This window comes from Argopecten irradians, chromosome 1 (genome assembly GCF_041381155.1).
Source record: "Argopecten irradians isolate NY chromosome 1, Ai_NY, whole genome shotgun sequence".
Lineage (NCBI taxonomy): Eukaryota > Metazoa > Mollusca > Bivalvia > Pectinida > Pectinidae > Argopecten > Argopecten irradians.
Window position 1 is genome coordinate 25492657 of NC_091134.1, and position 20398 is coordinate 25513054.

General features: G+C 34.0%; 2 protein-coding genes across 2 annotated transcripts in view; both read left to right on the forward strand.

Annotated features, from left to right (window-relative positions):
- Positions 1-2837: 2837 nt before the first annotated feature.
- LOC138319801 (uncharacterized) lies at positions 2838-4324 on the forward strand. The gene is made up of 2 exons (XM_069262962.1): positions 2838-2844; positions 3834-4324. Exons 1-2 carry the CDS (start codon positions 2838-2840, stop codon positions 4322-4324), a joined length of 498 nt encoding a protein of 165 aa, XP_069119063.1.
- A 1606-nt stretch (positions 4325-5930) lies between these two features.
- Positions 5931-20398, forward strand: part of LOC138321874 (fibrocystin-L-like) — a 40961-nt gene continuing 26493 nt past the window's right edge. Inside the window, exons 1-19 of the mRNA XM_069265881.1 lie at positions 5931-6020; positions 11423-11642; positions 11767-11857; positions 12602-12659; positions 13025-13118; positions 13582-13632; positions 14360-14442; positions 14782-14824; positions 15145-15215; positions 15484-15594; positions 15868-15957; positions 16492-16760; positions 17051-17139; positions 17495-17778; positions 17952-18101; positions 18571-18722; positions 19189-19425; positions 19645-19775; positions 20078-20229. Of these exons, the coding sequence (XP_069121982.1) occupies positions 5954-6020; positions 11423-11642; positions 11767-11857; positions 12602-12659; positions 13025-13118; positions 13582-13632; positions 14360-14442; positions 14782-14824; positions 15145-15215; positions 15484-15594; positions 15868-15957; positions 16492-16760; positions 17051-17139; positions 17495-17778; positions 17952-18101; positions 18571-18722; positions 19189-19425; positions 19645-19775; positions 20078-20229 (2443 nt within the window). The 5' untranslated portion in view covers positions 5931-5953. The remainder of the gene's footprint in view (positions 6021-11422; positions 11643-11766; positions 11858-12601; positions 12660-13024; positions 13119-13581; positions 13633-14359; positions 14443-14781; positions 14825-15144; positions 15216-15483; positions 15595-15867; positions 15958-16491; positions 16761-17050; positions 17140-17494; positions 17779-17951; positions 18102-18570; positions 18723-19188; positions 19426-19644; positions 19776-20077; positions 20230-20398) is intronic.

Here is a 20398-nt window from a genome sequence, read left to right on the forward strand (position 1 = left end):
GTTATTCACCTTTGTAATTAACGATACACTATTCATCAAATCAATATTTTGTTTCTGGATTTGCTTTATTATGTTCATTGACCAATTATTTATAAAATTGCTATAAAAGCCAAATTATATTATGCATTATTTATTATATGTTGTAAAAATAGTACTTCATACATGTATTGCATAGTTCATTGACAATTTTGTGTGAGCTATGTCCCTTCAAATTTTTGATTTAATATCCAAAATCTTATTTTCAATGACATGATATTGCAATGATAAAAACTTTTAAGAAATTCGTATATCCAAATACTTCAACTTTATTACAATACGTTTATTAAGCAATACTCTTTGAAGGGAATTACTGGTGATAAATTGATGAAAATATGATATTATAAGATCTGTAAATATACCAGTCAATAAATATTGTACGATTTCTTCTGAAATGAAACTTTTGAAAAGTAACTGTTGCTGTGACATAACAAAAATTTGACTCTAACACTGACTCAGCTGTTTTGATGCTAGAACTGAAGAACTAATAATGTAATTTATGTACAGTAACTATCTATATATATCTATGTTTAACGCGTTATCCACGTACAGATAACGTAGGATACTTAGAGTAAATGTAGAAGTCACTAAGCCAACCAAAGCCAACCAGGGGAAGTTCACAGTGAAGTTAAACTTTATTCCAGTTCAAGTAATTGTCCATGTCCAGCGTATGAATTATGACCAGTTCATTATCTCTTTTTGGCCCATCGTGGGCGCCAACAAAATCACTAATGAAGTCACAATCTGTGTTGAGAAAAAACAAGAGGCCCAAGAGGCCTTGACGGTCACCTGTGTGTTGCTACAGAAAAGCATTGCAAAGTTGGTTCAAATCTGTAAAAAGTATATACGAATTAGAATAAACTTTAAAGTTGAACCTTTTAGAATTTTTATTTTTTGTTTTTCATTTTGATAGTGTATTATGTTACAAAACCTTATGCTTAAAATTCCAATTTGCTTTGCCAACTTTAAACAACAAAACCAAACAAGCAGTCAGTCAATGTCAGTGATTTCATAAATTTCACTTTTTAATCTATGAAGATTATTTGGTTCCATCAAATCTGTGAATTCAGAATAAGACTTTTGAAGTTTTAGCCTATTTGACCCCTTTTGGCCCCGCTCCTCTGGCCCCTGGGGGTCGGCCAGGCCAGGACAAATATGGATATGGTGTTAAAATGCTATTTCAGGCTAATAATTCTAACCCAGTTTTACTAATTTCCTATGAAAACAAAGCAAATAATGTTCATAAATGTGTTTTTCCTATATAAACTATATAGTAAATTTGACGCCCTACCCAGGGGAAAATCTGAGATCCCAGGGCGATGAAATCCAATTTTTGTAAAGGGCCTTAAGACCTTCCAATCTATGAAGAGTATCAGGTTCCATCAAATCTGTAATTCAGAAGAAGATTTTTGAAGTTTTAGCCTATTTGACCCTTTTTTGGCCCCGCCCCTAAGGCCCCTGGGGGTCAGCCAGGACCAATATGGATATGACGATAAAATGCTATCTCAGGCTAAACATTCTAACCCAGTTTGACTAATTTCATATGAAAAATAAGCAAAAAACATTCGTATATGTGTTTTTCCTATATAAACTATAGTTAACTTAACACCCTCCCCAGGGGGAAACATGAGACCCTAGGGTCATATAATTCACAATTCTTGTAAAGGACCTTAAGACCTTTCCATCTATGAAGAGTATTTGATTGTACCAGTTCCAGAATTTTAGAAGAAGATTTTTGAAGTTTTAGCCTATTTGACCCCTTTTGGCCCCGCCCCTAAGGCCCCTGGGAGTCAGTCATGGAAAATTTGTTAATAGAATTCAATGACCATTTCATAGGGATAATTCGGACAACATTTGACTAATTTTCTATTATAAATGACCAAGTAATGCTCGAAAATGTGTTTTCACTATATAAACTATAGTAAACTTAACCCCCTCCCCAGGGGGAAACCTGAGACCCCAGGATCATATATAATTCACAATTTTTGTAGAGGGCCTTGAGACCTTTCTATCTATGAAGAGTATTTGATTCTACCACATCTGTGAGTGGAGGAGAAGATTTTTGAATTTTTAATCAATTTTACCCCTTTTGGCCCCTCCCACAGCCCCCTGGGGGGTGGGGGTCATATAATTCACAATTTTGATTGACCTTATGCCATAGAAGGTTTGTGCAAAATTTCATTGAAATTGCTTCAGCGGTTTTTGAGAAGAAGTCAAAAATGTAAATTGTTTACGAACACACGACGGACGACGCACGACGCACGACGCTCGACGACGGACAAAAGGCGATTAGAATAGGCCACTTGAGACTTTGTCTCAGGTGACCTAAAAACCCCAAAAAAAACACTCGTATCGTAGTAACGATGGAATGTTAATATATGCATCACATGAATGAAAATGGTACAGCCATATGATGATATGAGAGAAGATGGTGGAAGATTGAAAAGATAACTTTTGGTTTGGTTCTGCTGCTGGTCAGCCCTGGGTGAAATCTGTCTGATCACATGTCTGGGATGTTGTGCATCACATGTCTGGGATGTTGTGCACACGGCCCTAAACAACTCTTGTACCTCTCGTACCTCTACATGATATATATATAGTATATATGTGTGTATGAACGTATATGCCTAAGTGAGTAAAATACCGAAGTATAAGATAAGTCATTCAATGCCATAAAATTTACTTAAACATTAAACTTCAATATACATATGCCAGAGATTTGCAGGCAAACTTCATAATGCGCGTTATAAATAGATTAACTGCAAACCTCTGACATCTATATTGACCATTTATGCATTAAAATGCAGAGTAAAAATTAATAAAATGTAAAATACTTATATTTATGTTATTTATTTATTTGGGACCCTGTGGTATAAAATGGTTGCGGCCAGATAGAAAACCGTTACCAACGATGGTTTAATCCATTTTGACCAGTTGAAGTTTCCATGTTTTATTCGTGACGTCATAATGATCAAGTTTTGGATGTCATTCATTTCACCATAGACTTCACATTGGCATGTTTAGTTTATTTAGTAAACCTGGCAATTGAATGTAAATATTGGTCAACAAGGGTCGTGTAGTACAAAGTAGTAAATGTATATCCCGAGCGGATGGGAAATAAACCCATGGCAGTGAAGTAGACGGACAAAAATCATTGAACCGATTATTTCCCTTTTAAAACAAGCGTAAATAAAAGAAGATGTGATATTTGGACATTCTATTACAAATTCATTTCTACTATTCCAGCACACACGCGTTACTGAGTAGCATCGTCCGGTAAATATATTGGTCTGACGAAGTTCCGGTGGTCGTCTACGTAGATTTGGTGTGTATGTCTGTTTAGTTATCGTCTTTGTAGCATAAAACATTGAAACAAGTGTAATCTTACATGAAGGCCGATGATTTTTTTTTAATAAACATACCGTGAACGTGGGTATATTCGCGAGTATTTCATTTCGTGATATACATGTGTAAATATTTTGCTACGTTGTTATTTTCGCGATAAGTAGGAATGTTAACCTTTTGCTGCATATAGTCATATAGACACACAATTTTACGCGAAGGGGACATTTTCGCACTAAAAAGGCATTTGCGTGATTAGCGGAAATTTCGTCCTGGCGTTATTTTCCACGTTATAGTAAACGCTAACATACATATGTTTTAGTTGTAGATTAGCTGTTATGTTTAACTAAGATTATATCATAATGTCAAATTCTATTCAATTAGTTAACTTCAAAAGGAGAAAGTAATCACTTAAGTTACCATTGTATTATAATGAACGGAGATCGTTTCTGAAGTTGTACCAACTCCGCATGACCATTCTATCTACTCGACAAAGTCTGAAGTTGTACCCACTCCTCCGTACTCGACCAAGTCTGAAGTTGTTCCAACTCCGCCAGACCATTCTATCTACTCGACAAAGTCTGAAGTTGTACCCACTCCGCCGTACTCGACCAAGTCTGAAGTTATACCAACTCTGCCAGACCATTATATCTACTCGACAAAGTCTGAAGTTGTACCCACTCCGCTCTTCTCGACAAAGTCTGAAGTTGTATCAACTACGCCAGACCATTCTATCTATTCGACAAAGTCTGAAGTTGTACCCACTCCGCTCTACTCGACAAAGTCTGAAGTTGTATCAACTCCGCCAGACCATTCTATCTACTCAACAAAGTCTGAAGTTGTACCCACTCCGCCCTACTCGAAAAAGTTTGAAGTTGTATCAACTCCGCCAGACCATTCTATCTACTCGACAAAATTACTCAGCAGCGCGTGCTTTATGGACTAGTAGAAATGAATTTGTTATTGGATCGAATGTCGAAGTATCACATCTTCTATTATCTAGGGTTGTTGGACGCTTTTGGACAATTTTGGCCGTCAACTTTGCATGTTTTGATACACTTAAGATTTATTTAAAGTAACAAACTTGTCATACATTAAACTCATCTCCAAAATCCGGAGTGATAACCCTGGGTAGATGTTGATAACTCTTTCCTGGAACCGTTGTTTAAAGATGCTCCACCGCTGACAGCGCGTAAATGATATTCATAATATGGATAATATTTGGTATTTAATCGTGTATATATATGTCTAATTAACACAAAAAGTAATACAAAATAGTTTTAACATGCGCAATCAGTACTTCATTCCATATATGATATAGTGCCAAGGATTTTTTTTTTCGGGATGAATTAACTATTTCATATTTTGAAAGAAACTTGAAGAAAAAATAGAAGCACAAAAAGTATGGTGGTAATGGTGTAAAGTAAGTAACTTTTGTAACTGAAGAAAAAATACCAAATCGCCTGTTCTTGTTTTTGATAGCGAAAAAAGACCATTTACCGGCGGTGGAGCATCTTTAAAAGTGTTGGTTGTTTAATTCAGGTTTTTTTAACAATTCAAAGTTTTCGAACAATGTTGTCTTCTTTCTTATTTCTGAATGAAATTAAGATCATCAAGGGTTTCATTGTCTGCTTTCAAAAACTCCTACATCGACCAAATATAGACAAAAAAACGTATCCAAACCTAAAACTAATGAAATAAAAACAGTTACTGACATCACAGCTATTTTGTTACCATTTTAGTTCGATAGTATTGATGTAAAACTGATGATTTTTGCGCGTCACATGTATCAATGTAGATTTAAACCAAAAAAACGTTTTGAAGAGTTTTTAATTTCGCGATTGGTACATAGGTTTTTTTGCCATTTTTACCGTTTAATAACTAATTTGCGCATTACTTTTTCATGGCCGCACCAGTCTTTTATTTCTTCACTGAATATCTTCAAACTTGTCAGGTTTATGGTCAATGATCATTATATAGCACAAACTATGTCATTCGAACTGAAAGTTTCGGGTATATATGTATTTAAAAAAATCAGGAAAAAAACCCAAATATAATGTTCAGGAGATGCGCGGAAGAAAAACCATGGTTGACTAAAGTATATGCATTTCTGAAAATACACCAACACGCTAATATGTTAAAGATATTCTGATATACCTGTTGTCCTAAACCTAGGCCATATTGTTAAAAAGTTCCCAAAACTCTGCGATGTTTTGATAACGTTTTACTTGCAATTGGGTTATGTTGTCCAATGCGTATATCGGACATTTACATGTCCAGATTTAGGGACACATTTCTTATTTCTCATTCTCTTTCTCCCGACGCATGCCCTATACACGTGGCATTCCGTATATTTAGCCGTTTAGTAATTGTTTTACCAGCTTAAGAACTGTTACATGGTTAATCGGGTATATAGAGGGTACTGAATCTTTGACTGGCCTTACATTCGTTTATTTTGATTGGCTGATATTTATAATCGAACTCAATGGATTACAATGTACCATTATGTACGAATATATATAAATGAATACGATCTATATTTCGGACAAAGACTAAAGTTCTCTGACTGAGTGGTATGGCGTCGGCTAGTCAGAGGCTTCTTACACAAGTAGCCGTTATTTTTGTATTGGTTGACTTTTCAGGTAAGCATTCTTTCTGTCTTTCTTTCTTTTACACATTTGTTGGGAGCGTAATTTTCTTTATTAGTGTATCATTAAAAATAGTTTTTAAATGCAAGGTAATGCTTTGCATGTTTTCGCAAATGATTTTTTTAATGAAAAGGCGACATTGATCATGAGCGTTTGCTATTCACTCTCCTTTTGGACAAAATTTAAAAAAAAATTAATCTGTCTTTTTTTTATTTGCTGACAGTTTTTTTTTCGGACGTTTTTTGGCGGAAAGATGGAAAAGAAGGAAACTCTATAGTATGCTTCTTTTTTGAGTTTTCTTTGTTTTTATGTGGGTGAAAAGGCTGGGATGTTCGCGTTCTCAGGGAGAAAAGAGAACAAAACGCAATGCCACAAAGCATGTGCCATCTATTACATATATTCAGACATTCGTTTTACGATAGCTATTTAATGTAACCACAGTCGATTATACCTGTTATAATTCGACAGATAAGTTTTTAATGAAACAAAGCTCATTTTATATGTTAAAATCCAGAGAGAAAAAAGACAAACCAACATGAATATTACAAAAATGAACAAATAATGACAAGTTATAAAGCGAAATAACCGATCCAAATCAAACGACCAAGTGACGGGTCTCGAATTACGTATAACGCAGCACAAGAAGTCGCAAGAAGAAACGACAACCGAAAACACGCGATGAAGCGATCGTCCAAACCAAGAAAAAGATATTTCAGTGGAAATAATTATGTAAACATGGGCATATACACAATGGAGGGAATCGAAACACAAAGGCGTACTTTCATTGTGTGCAACCATATATGCCCGTATGAAGTTCATAAATTACGTATGGACACGTGTTTAATTGCGTTATCGCATGCTTTCTGAATGTAGACTTCAACACGTTAATACGGATCCGGATTCTCGAAATAAATTTTATTTGTGGTATCATGAGTTTTTGATTATATTACGTTTTTTGTGCTATGTGTTGTTGCTTTTTTTTTTTTTTTTTTTTTTTTGCAGCATATGTAACGTGTTCTAATTTGTATCGTTCCATTTTGCGTTATTATGTTTGTTTTCGAAATAACGTCTGTTCCCCGAGTAATGCTGGAAATCAAAATAGTTCCATTTATCCTATTGAAACTAATAGGCTTTCGTATTTTTATATTGAATTTTTTTTAATGAAAACACACTTATTTTATGCGTAATTATTTTTGCATATTTCGCCGACGATAAGGGCTTCGCGAAAATATGTCGGCGCGAAAGTAATTTAACTACAAGTACACTCGAGCTTTTAAAAACTTGGTTTACAATACTAAGCCATGCATTTTCATTGGAGTTATGCTATATCAAAACTTGTATATAGTTGCAATGACTTATTTGAATTAAGATCACTATTAAAACTCTCTTCATTCTTTAATGTTGTTGATCATTCTCGTTTTAACATCTTTGCAATTTGTAAGGAGACAAAATGGGAACTTAAAGAAATGAAAATTTTTATTGATCTACATAGCTTACGCAAGTCTTTCCATATATCAGTCGAATCAATTAAGGATATGCTCTGGCGAGGTTTCAGTCTCGTTGAAATCTCGTTTCAACATTAATCAAAGTGTTTTGTGATTTTCAAAAAAAATGTCTCAAGTTGTAGCAAGTTGCCATATAGAAAATAAGTGAAAAATTATGTTGCTTATAGAATTTTATATACACAAATTTTAAGAAAAGACCAATTTGGGGGTCATTTTGAAAAGAAAAAGCATTTCTTATACTTTGCAGAGAGGTGAAATTTCTTTTTTTTTTTACAATTTAATGAAGATAAAGTGATTTCAATGTTTAGGAAAAAATACTAAAAAAACAAACTTTGTATCAGGACAAAAAATCAAGCACACGGACCCCTATTTTTATGATGGTTTTGGAAACAGCAACTTCTTTTCCTTTGAACTGCGACTCTTAGAAAAACTAAGTCATCAAAACATTTTCTGTGAAGCGTTGAATCTGACAAAAACTGTAAAAGAAAACGAGGTATTTCCATCTTCAAAACATCGGGGGTAGGGGTAACATATACAGCTGTTCTGAGCAAAAATAATGGGATGACTGTGTGGTATTATTAGTTTCTTAAAGAAAACAGTAGTTTTGTCAATTTTGGGAATATTCATACTTATCAGACAACTAATTTCCAAAAAACATGGTTTTAGTTTGTCGTGTGTCTGCCCAAAACAGTAAAATTCCGGTAAAATCCAAAATTTACGTCAGCCTTCGTTGATTCATAATAGCGCAAAATCAAGGATACCACCGTATTATTTTTTATTACATTTTTAACTTTCGTATGCGTTCCGAGTTCCAAAAATCTATTTGAAAAAAAAGTTAGTCATCAGAAAATTTTGACTTTTCACCAGAGCAGATCCTTAACACTTTAAATTATAGACTATTTGGACGCTTATATTGATACTTATTTCGGCTATCAAAAATGGTTATCAGAACGAAGTTCGAAATCCATTACCAAATTGTATCACAATATTTACAAATGTGTTACTTAGATCAGACGTATTAATCACTCGGCACGCCTTAGGTTTACATCGCTGAAAATACTCAATTTTGTTCTTTCGTAATATGGAGCGATTTCATGAAATCGATGATACGTAGAAATGGTTATACAGATATCATTCTGCTGATTTTCACACCATGTAAAATGTACTTTTTCATTATGGCTTTGATTCATTTCGTAGTTCGTAGTTAATATCCATCTGCATATAGAATAGCATACAAAATGTATATTTATTTTGTATATTCCTGTTGTTTTTAATATCCATACCGAATAAATCATTTTTAGTTTTTCTGTAGTCTAAACCAAATATTTTTGGAGTGCGATTTCATTTCGCAGGTAAGATGATATCGCGAAAACAGTCACTGCAAAAAAGTTTCGGGCATGCGTAGAGTAGACCTTTATGTTCTTACATGTAATCGTGAAATTAAATCGCCATATAACTATATGACCCCAGTCTCTTGCATGATAAGGTATTGAGCAAAGAGAAGCAGGACAGGGTCATTGAGGCTATAGAAAATTGATATAAGGATATTAGAAAACAACCCATGAACGTTTTACACCTTTACGTAAACACGCCACTGACCTGGTCATTTGTCTGACAGGGGTGACAGAGTCTTTGGAGTACATTTTATCCAAATGTTACATTTAAACGTTAAATGGTTGTGTAACTATTTTATATGTTCTGTCAATCGTCAGAAAATGTTATTTAAGCATATTAAGATGGTGGAGAGTAAAGAACAATATCGCATTTGTCTAGTAATGGTCTACTTTTCTTTGACGTCATTCGTTGGTCTTTATCGAGTACTTTTGTACTTACGATTACATTTACTTAAACCAAATCACGGTCAAAGTCTTGGATTTAAATCTGTTCACTAGTACCCAGAGGCATAATATTAATCCATGTATTATCTGCAATGAGAAATGCATTGGTTAACCAGCTCTCGATGAAGTATAGGAACCATCCTGAGTCCAATAAGATAATCAGTGACCAATGTATTAAACTGAATCGTATTTTTGGCACCTAAAACAATTATCATACGACGGCCTAAAGCATTTTTGAAATGTCTGTGACGTCATTGCACGTTTGACTTGCTTGATAAATATAACTTATCTTGAGAGGATTACCATAATCCAGTTACAAATATAATTGTAATTAACCCTCCAAATCTTTTATAATAGTGAACTAATCCCGATTTAGGACAGAATGTGATATATATGTCTTAAGGCGTGTCTCATGCATTTGTCACAAAAGCATTATCATATAACCTATTGTTTCTTTAAGGGTAAACTTGATTAGTATTTTAATAAACTTTAAGCAATCTTGCTTTGCTGATCAAAGTCAACACATCATTTTCAGCAACTTTTATTTTATTTTCCTTTTATTTTATATCTTCAGCGCGTGTTTATTTATGATAAAAGTGTTCAATTAATTACTAAGTATACAACTTTCGCAAATCAAAATATGCGCATTTTTGTATTTTTTGCTTAAAATAAATCACAATTACATTTTTTTTATTTAACGTCACATGTTCAAAGAACACTGAATCTTGCCTTATCATATTTGCACAACATATAACAGATTGTTTCGTGATTTAACTAGCCATTTAAATGCCAAATGTGTTTATGGATCAGTTTAAGATCTTGTATTAAGGGACATGCTTTGATTTTTTTTACACAATTGGACAGATTAATGCTACTGTTATTTTATCTAGCCAATTAAGTTATTAATACAATAAGGATAATCCAGTAGACGATGGTCTATACACATGTTTAGGCATTGCTGTACTAGTTGATTGTATTCATCACCTTCTGGGTAATAATATTTATATTATGTTAACAGCGACAGAAAATATATTCAAAGAAAGACACTTCAGAAATCGCGCGTATAAAGCATTTTAATTAGAAAGAAATATTGGTATTATGCTTTTGACACCTGGCTGTGACACGTGGACGCTATTTGATATAGTATGTCCACGTATAACTGGTGATACATTTAAATGCTTATTTCGGGAAATACGGAAATCATGAAGCTTACGTGTTTGGCATTCTACAACAGATCGTGGACCTAGTAAAGGTGTTTTCGGGTAATGATCGAAGTATAAATCGTCGTTAGCTATAGCTTCATTCACCTGCAGACAATGACTGAAGCATAGTTCATTGCAAAGAAATTTTTAAAAAATCTACAAAAAAAAAAAAAAAAAAAACTTTTCACGAGTTATATATATTAACAACAATTTGGTATGTTGATGAAATAACATCTGTCTAGTTATATAAAAATGTTTTGAAAGACGGAAAAAGAAGAAAACAAAATACAACAGAGCGAATAACACATTTTAATTTATCACACATTTTAATTTATCACACGTTTTAAAAGAAACGTATACATCTGATAAACAATGACATACTTCGGTTATATACAACCTGTCAACCTACGATGTTGTTTATACAACAGACGGAGTTTTGTTTACAGATGTTTGTCATAAATAGAAGCGACAATGATAGTAGGGAACTTATTTGCAGATGCTGGTCCACAAAGCTCAATCCCTAATTACACATTTTTGCTAATAATATAAAATGGAAAAAAAACCTACATACACCACTACAATATATATGATACAAATTCTCATCTACGGTAGTCCGGGTCGGACACAGTGATCGACAGGTTAAGCTTATCGGATATCTTGAACCTCTCGTTTCCGAGTTCGAAGCCTACTAGGGGATGTTGCCAAGTACTGACTCTAAAGGTTTCCGTTATACACTTTAAACGTTATTGAATTTCTCTAACTGTAAATGTGGCATATGGCTAAATAAAAGTGATCAAGTATGTTACCCGTTATAACTATAACTTAAAAAATAATTTGTTTCTTCTTTATAGAATGTGCAACAGTCACGGCCGTTAGTCCTTCTAAAGGAAGCACCAATGGAGAGACCAGACTTACCATAAAGGGGACGGGCTTCGCCAAAAACCAGTTTAACTATGGAGCAGGAAACGCCCACCTCGGTAACAGGGTCACCCTGGTGTCCCGCACCCGCCAGTTTGATTGCCCCGTACATAAAGATGGGACTCACGAGACACAAATCATGTGTTATACTCAGTGAGTATATTGATAATTATAATGTCCTTGCCAATAAAATGTTTGAGTTATCTAAGTTATTTTGGGTAATCATCATTCTCCAGACCTTTAAATATTAATCAATGGTTACCCTCTACCTGTACAGACGGATGCCTGCCGACACGTATTCAGTGAAAGTGTCTGTGGATGGAAATGCTATCCCTGATGGTAACATATGTACCAACTGTCCTTTCTCGGTAAGTATCGAATAATGAACCAGGAAGTTCTGTGTTTTCTGTTATGAAGAGCATGAATTTGTTACGAGCATGTATGTGTTACTGATGGTAATATATCCACAAAACTACGGTAATCTCTTGGTACAATAAAAAAGGCCTATTTGAGTGACAACCCCAAGGCCAAATCTCTCGTAATATGGCAGCCGTTGTTCACAACCCCGTTTATAAGTTTGTCGTGTAATTCACTTTTGTCATCCATCTGTGTTAATAAGACAATCGAGTGATGACAAGTGCATAAATCCCCAAAGGAATGTATCTCATGAAAATATATCAATATCGTGTCATAGCTTGGAAGTAATGGCCTGCCGTGAGCGTTGTCATTAAACATGAACATCATTGACATTTTTTTGATACTTTTTGAATTTCCTGCGTGTGCAATATCGCGATTTACTATATTTGGAACTTATACGGAGGTTTATGTTCGCGAATCCTCTTCACAGCCCTTACAATGAGTTTACAAAACAGAACAAATAAAAGAAGACGACAGAATTGAACACTTAGATGTGAGATTACACTCTGTGCAGACAATGTTTAGTTGTATTTGATGGAAATATGAATCAATGAGGTAAAAAAGAACATTACAGGTGTCAACGTCTTCATGCAATCATAATTCATGTAAACACCGTTGAATATCAATAATTCGACAAACAAATCATGTTGTTATATGTATAGATACAATACATGTGTAATATACTATTATTTCAGACGGACTCCTCTAACACACCAATAATCAGTAGCATTGAGCCTCGCTCTGGTCCTCCAGGTTAGTTATATTTAATATCCTCAAATATCAAAAATACATATATTACACATATTACTTCTGTAATCCATGGGGACACATTAACGTCTTAGAATATGTACACAAGAGTCTGAAAGACGGTAGGTGATCCATATAAATAGAGTAGAATAATTTCATTAAAACATATGCTGTTTAAGAGGGAACTATTGTGGAAAGTTGGTAATCATATAAGTCATACGGTAATCATGTAAGTCTTCTTCATTTTACTCTTTAAATCAAAGTTAAAAGGTCAGTTTTTAATCTTCACTTAAAAACCATACATGAACGTGTCTCGTTTGGTTATAGGAAGATAATTCAATATTGATATCATCATGTTGCCTTTCTTTAAGGTACAATCGTAAAATTGTACGGCAAGATATTCACCGATAAGTACGGGAGTAATAAGGACGAAAGCTCCAACGGGAAATCAGTCAGCATTCTCAGGTATATTGATGGTTTATTTATTTACATGTGAGACATGTTAAAGAATCTTCAATGTTACATTTTATATCTATAAAACTATTTGACCGGCGATAAATTCCCTGCATGCATATTTTGAGATATATATATCCCCGATCGGAAAGTACGAGTATCAAAAATGTGAACGACCGTTAAAACTTTCAAACAGTATATTTGATTTATTTTTCTTAGATTCGAATTGTGTGAAATTTAGAGATTACAGGATATAATGATATTACATCATCGCAAACTAGCATTGAAAGTAAATTAGTGTATCTACTTATAAAGCTTCAGGCATTTACATTATATGTAATATATAATTGAAATGTGATATAGATCCTTTTTGGAAAATATCACATGGCAAAGAAATTTGTGTTATTTTGTTTAAAATACTAGAAAGATAGATGTAATGTTCGGTATTGAACTGATTAGATCTCTCTGTTTTTAGGGTTTACGTCGGAGGTCAAAACTGTGAGCTAAAGGGAGCCAATGATGTATTGTAAGTAAACGTAAAGATCATCTCAAGGTTTCCAGGAGTTCAAGGTTAAAAACGTTTAAAATTCATATAGTTTCTTAAAGGATGTAAACCTATTATTTTAGTAAGTAAGTAAGGGAATAAAACGCATGGTTCCTGACCAGTATCTATTATAATGGTATTGATTGAATATCTGCATGGCAACCAGCTCTTTTTCCAAATTGAGTGAAATTCTACTGATATGCCGATATAAAATAGATAAAATGTTGGTATAAGAAGTGTGTTTTTGACATATTCAAACTTACAGTTTACATGGTAGTCATTCATTAAGGAATTTACATGCGAAAAGACAGAGTACTCATCTAGAGCAAAAGGCTAGGTACAATGAACATTTGTAACTAAACACGGCACTACTTCTTCTTGTTCTGAGATCGAGCCGTCAATGGTGACGTATTACGATCTGGGGTATGCGTAGGGGCGTGTGGAATAATATGTACAGTGCTGAAATAAAAGATTTTTTTATTACTTTTTGTGCAGCTTAAGATAAAAGGATAAACAAGTATGGAGTGTTTACATAATGCCATTAGAATACACTCCTATCTGAAGAGTAAAGCAGTGTTGACACAAAGAACGATATCATATTTAGCTTCAACGCTAATTTAAAAATTAAAGTGATTATTACAAACAACGTAGTTACTAAGCTATACAGTAAAGAATGACATTACTAAGTTTGACATCTTCATATCCATAGTCACGGAATCCAGCTGGACAACAGTGGTGATAGTGACAATGGTTACATCAAATGTAAGATCGGAGAGAGCGGCACAAAGATAGGTAAGGGCAAAATAATGACCAATGTACTGATAATAATCATACAGTATTCACTGAGACTCATAAATCACAACAGGTAATTTCACTTTCTTTTCATTACAAAAAGATATCAAATTATATGTATGTTTGTCATGGTGACATAATTGATAGCAAAAAACTATTTCGCTTCCTATCTGTCTCGTTATCTATTTGTCATGTCTGTCAACTGTCAGAAGTTAGGTTTGTGTTGTTTTTTGTTTTTGTTTAAAACATTCTGATTTTTATTCTTTTTTTAATTGAAAGATATATTTGTTGATATACGAAAATATATTTGTGTTAATGAAATGGCCTGTTTAATTACAGGTAACATCAACGGTACCTTTATTATATCAAACGAGTATGGAAGGTAAGTACTTAACAAAATACCTCAGCCTAGTAATAATATCTTTTTTGTCTAAACCTCCGTACATAACTACTAGAGATGATTTCTCTTTAGTTTCTTGATATCTGACCAGGTTATTCAAAGTTAAAAGTAACTTTATTAAATATTTTTGTATACATTTGTAGTTAATTAGCTGATTATGATCAACATTTACGCTACAAACTGAAGAATATAACTATAGTATTATAGAAAAAAAACAATTCTGCAAATCATGATTTGAAAGAATTATAGTTACGTAATGACAAGTTCATTCGTCAGGCTTATACTTTATATTCTGTATCCAGGGCTGAACCAAGTATGGACTTGTACCAAGTTAGTGGAAATTACCAATTCTACATGTTTCAGACATATTCAGGTGAGACGCTATAACATGAAATATTTCATATTAAAGCCAATGCAATAAATAAATATTAGAAACCAAAGAATTTTTTTTTCATAATTTGTTTATTTTTATTTTTTAATGTTAATTGTTCCGCCTTTTATCCAATCTAGATTTTTATATAATTACTTGTATGTCGTTAATAGGGAAAATTGTATGTATACTTAATGTAGCATCTTACTATACTGACGTAACTGGATACGTAAAACACAATATAGTGATTGTTCTATTGTTATTGTAACAGAGATCACGTCCATCAGTCCCTCCTCTGGTAGTGTCGAGGGGGGAACCCTCCTCTCCATAACAGGAAACAACTTTGACCAAACCCGCACAGGTGCCGTGGTAATGGTTGCAGGTATGCACTGAATTTATACGTAATTCTCTGAATTCATCATCTTTTTTAACCTAGCCTGCTGTTATTTTGTATTTTGAGCATAACTGTTTCTATGATAAAATATATTATCATCTTTATAACGACACAACAAACTAATACTCATCAATAATGCAAAATGCAATGGTATTAATCCACATCCTGAACTCAAAATAATAGTTATTGACATCGCTTTCATGAATTATTTTCAATTTTATCAAAATTTGAATTCTTTGTTTGTTTTTTTTTAATTTGAAGGTGTCCCTTGCACAGTTCGTTCCGTTACCAAAACACTCATTACATGTGAAACGGCAGCGAAACCAAACACAACGCCGGCAAGGCATGCAGGTAAATAAAGCAATACTAGATAGATAAGAGATCCTGCACGGGTTTGTAGCTGTTTAGTCATCTGCTGTAGTTAGAAACTCATATATCTAAAAACAATCTAATTGATTTGAGGAAAAGTTCGAGGGGGAAACGTGACATATGATATAAAGCCTGTCCTGGATTGCGTTTATTGTAAAGTAACTATGTCTTCCAAATGTTGAAATAGATAATTTATGTAATTACGATAGGGTTAATGACGTCAAATAGACGTCATTGAACAAATAGGCTGTACCGAAAATATTGAATCTAAATGTGATTGTATCGCAATTTCTTGTAAAGATGTTTTCATGATTCACCAAGACGTTCATGAAGCGTTATACATTGTACGTAACATATAAGATGAACATTAATTCATATCTTGATTACACCATTTTAAAGATCGTATTGGATATTTCGTCTAGGTTTAGTCTTAGACAGTTCCAGAGATTTATAAAATAATTTAGACAAAACTTATTTGGTCAGACATTGATATTGTTTTATTCATGTCGTAATCAGGTAACCGTGGACTGAAGCTTGAAATCTGGAATGCAACAACAAAAACCCAGGCTTTGTTGTCCGAGGTTGGAAGCCTGGATAGTAACGCTGCTGACTACTTCACGGATGTCGTGGACGAGGCCTACTACACAGATAACACCATGGATAATATGGTCACCAAGATGAGCGGATTTTTCGTGCCTCCATTCGATGGGGATTACAGCTTCCATATCATGGCTGACGACGGAGCCGAGCTCTACCTGAGCACTAACGAAGAACCTGCAAACCTGGTACAGTGAACATATTTGGATTTGTTAAATGGCCATAATTATTGTTTAACAATCAAGTATTTTCTTATATAAAATAACAATAAAACGATATCGTTAATGTCATCATATGTTGGTTAATGCGGCATGTATGGTTCATATACACCATACAATTTATTGCAGATTTCCTCATCATCATAAAAAATGCGAAAATAAACCTTACAGTATGGCTTGCTCTTTGCCCGGCTGTTTCTTTTAATAACGTCTAATGCAATTTAATCTTAATTTTCTTGTTTTTTTAAATTTGTGTTCAGGCAAGAATTGCATACTCTGGTTTAACAAGCGATTACACCACTTCAAGCAGTCAAAGTTCGTCGAGGAAGACATTATCAAAGACCAACAAGTAAGACCCCAGCTATCAAAGTGAATAAAGAAATATAATAATTGTAACTCTTGAGGAATGAAACAACGTGAAAATGAAATGAGGCGGGATTAATAAAAAAATAATACTTTGTTTTGGTTAAAGCAGTCTTATTTATCGTGTAACACAGAGATCATTTAATTGATACAAGAACAAAACCTCGTTGTCTATTATGTCAGTTTAAAAGAAGATCCAGATATTAGAAAAAACAGTGAGAAAATGTGCATGTCTTTAAAGTAAATTGTTATTGTTCTAATACTTCATAGATATTGATGTATAATTTATATACATTATTTCACTTTGCTTATGTATATAATAATTGTTTCTATACCCTTAGGTATTATATGGAGGTTTACCATCGTGAAGGATCCTCCATGACTTATGCTAAGGTATCGGCTAGGTACTATAATACTAACCTAACCAGTGCTTACACAAACAACGTGAAATCAGAAGTACAGAAGATCGAAGTAAGTTCTGTTATAACGCGTGAGAAACAGAGCCTGACCTTTACCGGGTTCACTTCCGGTTCCGGTAGTTCTGCTGTACAGACCATCACAGTAGAGGAGACTACACCAGGATCTGGGGGACAGTTTCGACTTTCTTTGTATTCGGCGTTCACAGGTTAAGAACTTTTTTTTATAAAAATCTAAATTGCAATACATATAACTATAACGAAAACATTTCTTCTGCAGAAAATTCTTACCTAATTAAGTAAATAAAATCATTTCAAAAGTTATACATTTCTCCTCTGTTAAAATTTATTTTTCTATACGAGTTCATATTTGTATATGCAGGTTTAATAGAGTTCCAAGCAGCTTCCTCGGATGTCGCCAATGCTATCAATAACCTGCCGGTGTTCGAAAGGGGAGAGAGTGTTTCCGTTACAGATGAGGCCACTTCTACCAACGGTATTAAGTACACCATAACCTTTACATCAGAAAGAGGTACGTGGTAGTTTTACAGGAGAGATATGTTGTATACACAGTCTGTTGTCATATTTCTAACAGACAGTTATGTTTCGTGAACTATTTTCAAAGTTCGTAAACTCTATTTATAGTGAAATAACGACTATAATCTGGAAATGACTATCTTTACAGTAGAGAAATGCCATCCTTGTGGTAAACTTGGTTATCTTACAATGACATTTTATGTTGCGTATATATGCCATTCTCTCTATACCGAGATGATGCTTTTTTCATTTCAAGCCAGTATTATAAGTATTTGTGACCTTTAACATCTCAATATGTCATACGAGATATGATAAATTTCGATATTCTGTATACAATTTACTGAACTGTCATGCATTTATCTAGATACAAAACATAAAAAATAATGAGCTAAATCGAATAACACGGGATTTGGATGTCACCCACAACCCAAAGTATCAATATTTGACGCGTTTTATTTGAACAGGAGATTTCCCAGCTTTTGATGCCGAACCCGTCGGTTCCTTGAGTGTAACCGTCGACAAAACCAACACCGGTGTCCCAAGTGGTGCCATGGTAGCACTATCCATGGCTGGAATCCCTGCCCCACTCATAGCCCCAGGGGCATCGGTCACCGAGGTATGTGTCCCGACACGAGATAAACGGACACAAATGGTGGCCTGACTGATTGATCAAATAGCAGATTCTAACATATTGATTTAAGCAGACATTTTATTTCACATCAATTCTTAACGTAGTTACAAATGGCTAAGTGGAACTTTAATAAATGTGGATTATAAACTAATATCTTAAATATAGTCTTTATTTGATTTCATTGAATTTCTGTTCAAATTTATTTTAGTGATGACAATTTACATGTACTTATTACTATTTGGCTATTTATATTTGTAATTACATGTTAATTTATTTTACATAAATTTAAATTTTTGGTCTGACTTGAAGTATTTCAGATATATTTTAGTGAGCGTATCCCTGTTACTGATAAAACAGACTGTCATGTTAAGTCGACCGTGCCTTAATGGAAAATAAAAAAAAAACATTTGTACATATATTATTTAAACGTTACACCGATTATTTATGACAGGTACAAGCTGCCATGGAGTCACTGTTCAGTACACGTTGTCCGCCGTTCCTTGCTACCCCTGCAGGGAAGAAAGTACAATATACGTTTGAGTCCTCCTCAGAAACTCCCTCTTACAACCGTGGAAACCGTTATTCAGAAATGGAGGCATTCTGTGGCAAATATGTCCTGAAAAATCCTAGATATCTCTTCAAAACGGATTCAAATACAGACCCTGTTTCGCTGTCTCAAAGCCCAAAGGTATACTTTTGCATGTTTACATTAATTGTATCTGACGACAGGGTCAATAAGAACATGATACTCGGTGGTATCGTTTATGCTTGTAACATGAAGTGTTTAGTTTGATTTATTTACGGTTAATATCATTGCATTGAAAAAACATATCACACCATTTTGTTATTCATCTAAGACGCAGTTTGTTTCTTTTCGTGTGTAATGCCAATCGCCTTTGTCTTGTAGCTCTGCTTTGCCCACCAAGGCGGCATTGATACCAATCTAAGAGTATCGTATAGATACACAAACCAGCAGTCGGAGACACTAGAGGATTGGGCGACTCTATCTAACGTCCTAACAACTGCCGGAACCACTGAGTATGTAGATAAAGACGAGTTTGATTAGTTTAATATCAACGACTATACATCGAGAAAGATAAAATAATATTTTAGCACAGATATATTCATATTGTGTTCATATTCGCAAGAATCACAAATTCCCTATTTTGAATTAAACGACCGAAAGATAAAACATTTTATATTCAAAATATCATAATTTTTAAAAAAAATCAGATTTTCCCATTGAAAGGTTAAACAAAATATTTCAATTATGTTTTCCATTTCCTCTTTCTTTAGTTTCAGTTTTCAATGCGTCATTTCCATTCCATTTTCTGTTAAAGGTGGGAGTACAGCTGTGTTGACCTCTTGTCCTCTTTGAACACTATAGCCAGTGGCGGAAGTAGATTCTTCCTAAATACAGCGATCGTCTATCGTACTGGTGACCTTTACATTGACGAAGTGTATATGGGCACAACGGAGCCAACTAGTGATGGTAAGCTTGTTGCTTCTATGGATATTGGCAGTGTATTGTACAGATGGGCTGGTAAAACAATTAAAAATTATGGCGTATAAACATTTACTAACACATATGCGTCTGTATCAACATGATTATGAATGAGCCAACAAAACAAATTTCATAGGGAGCAAAAGAAATTTTACTC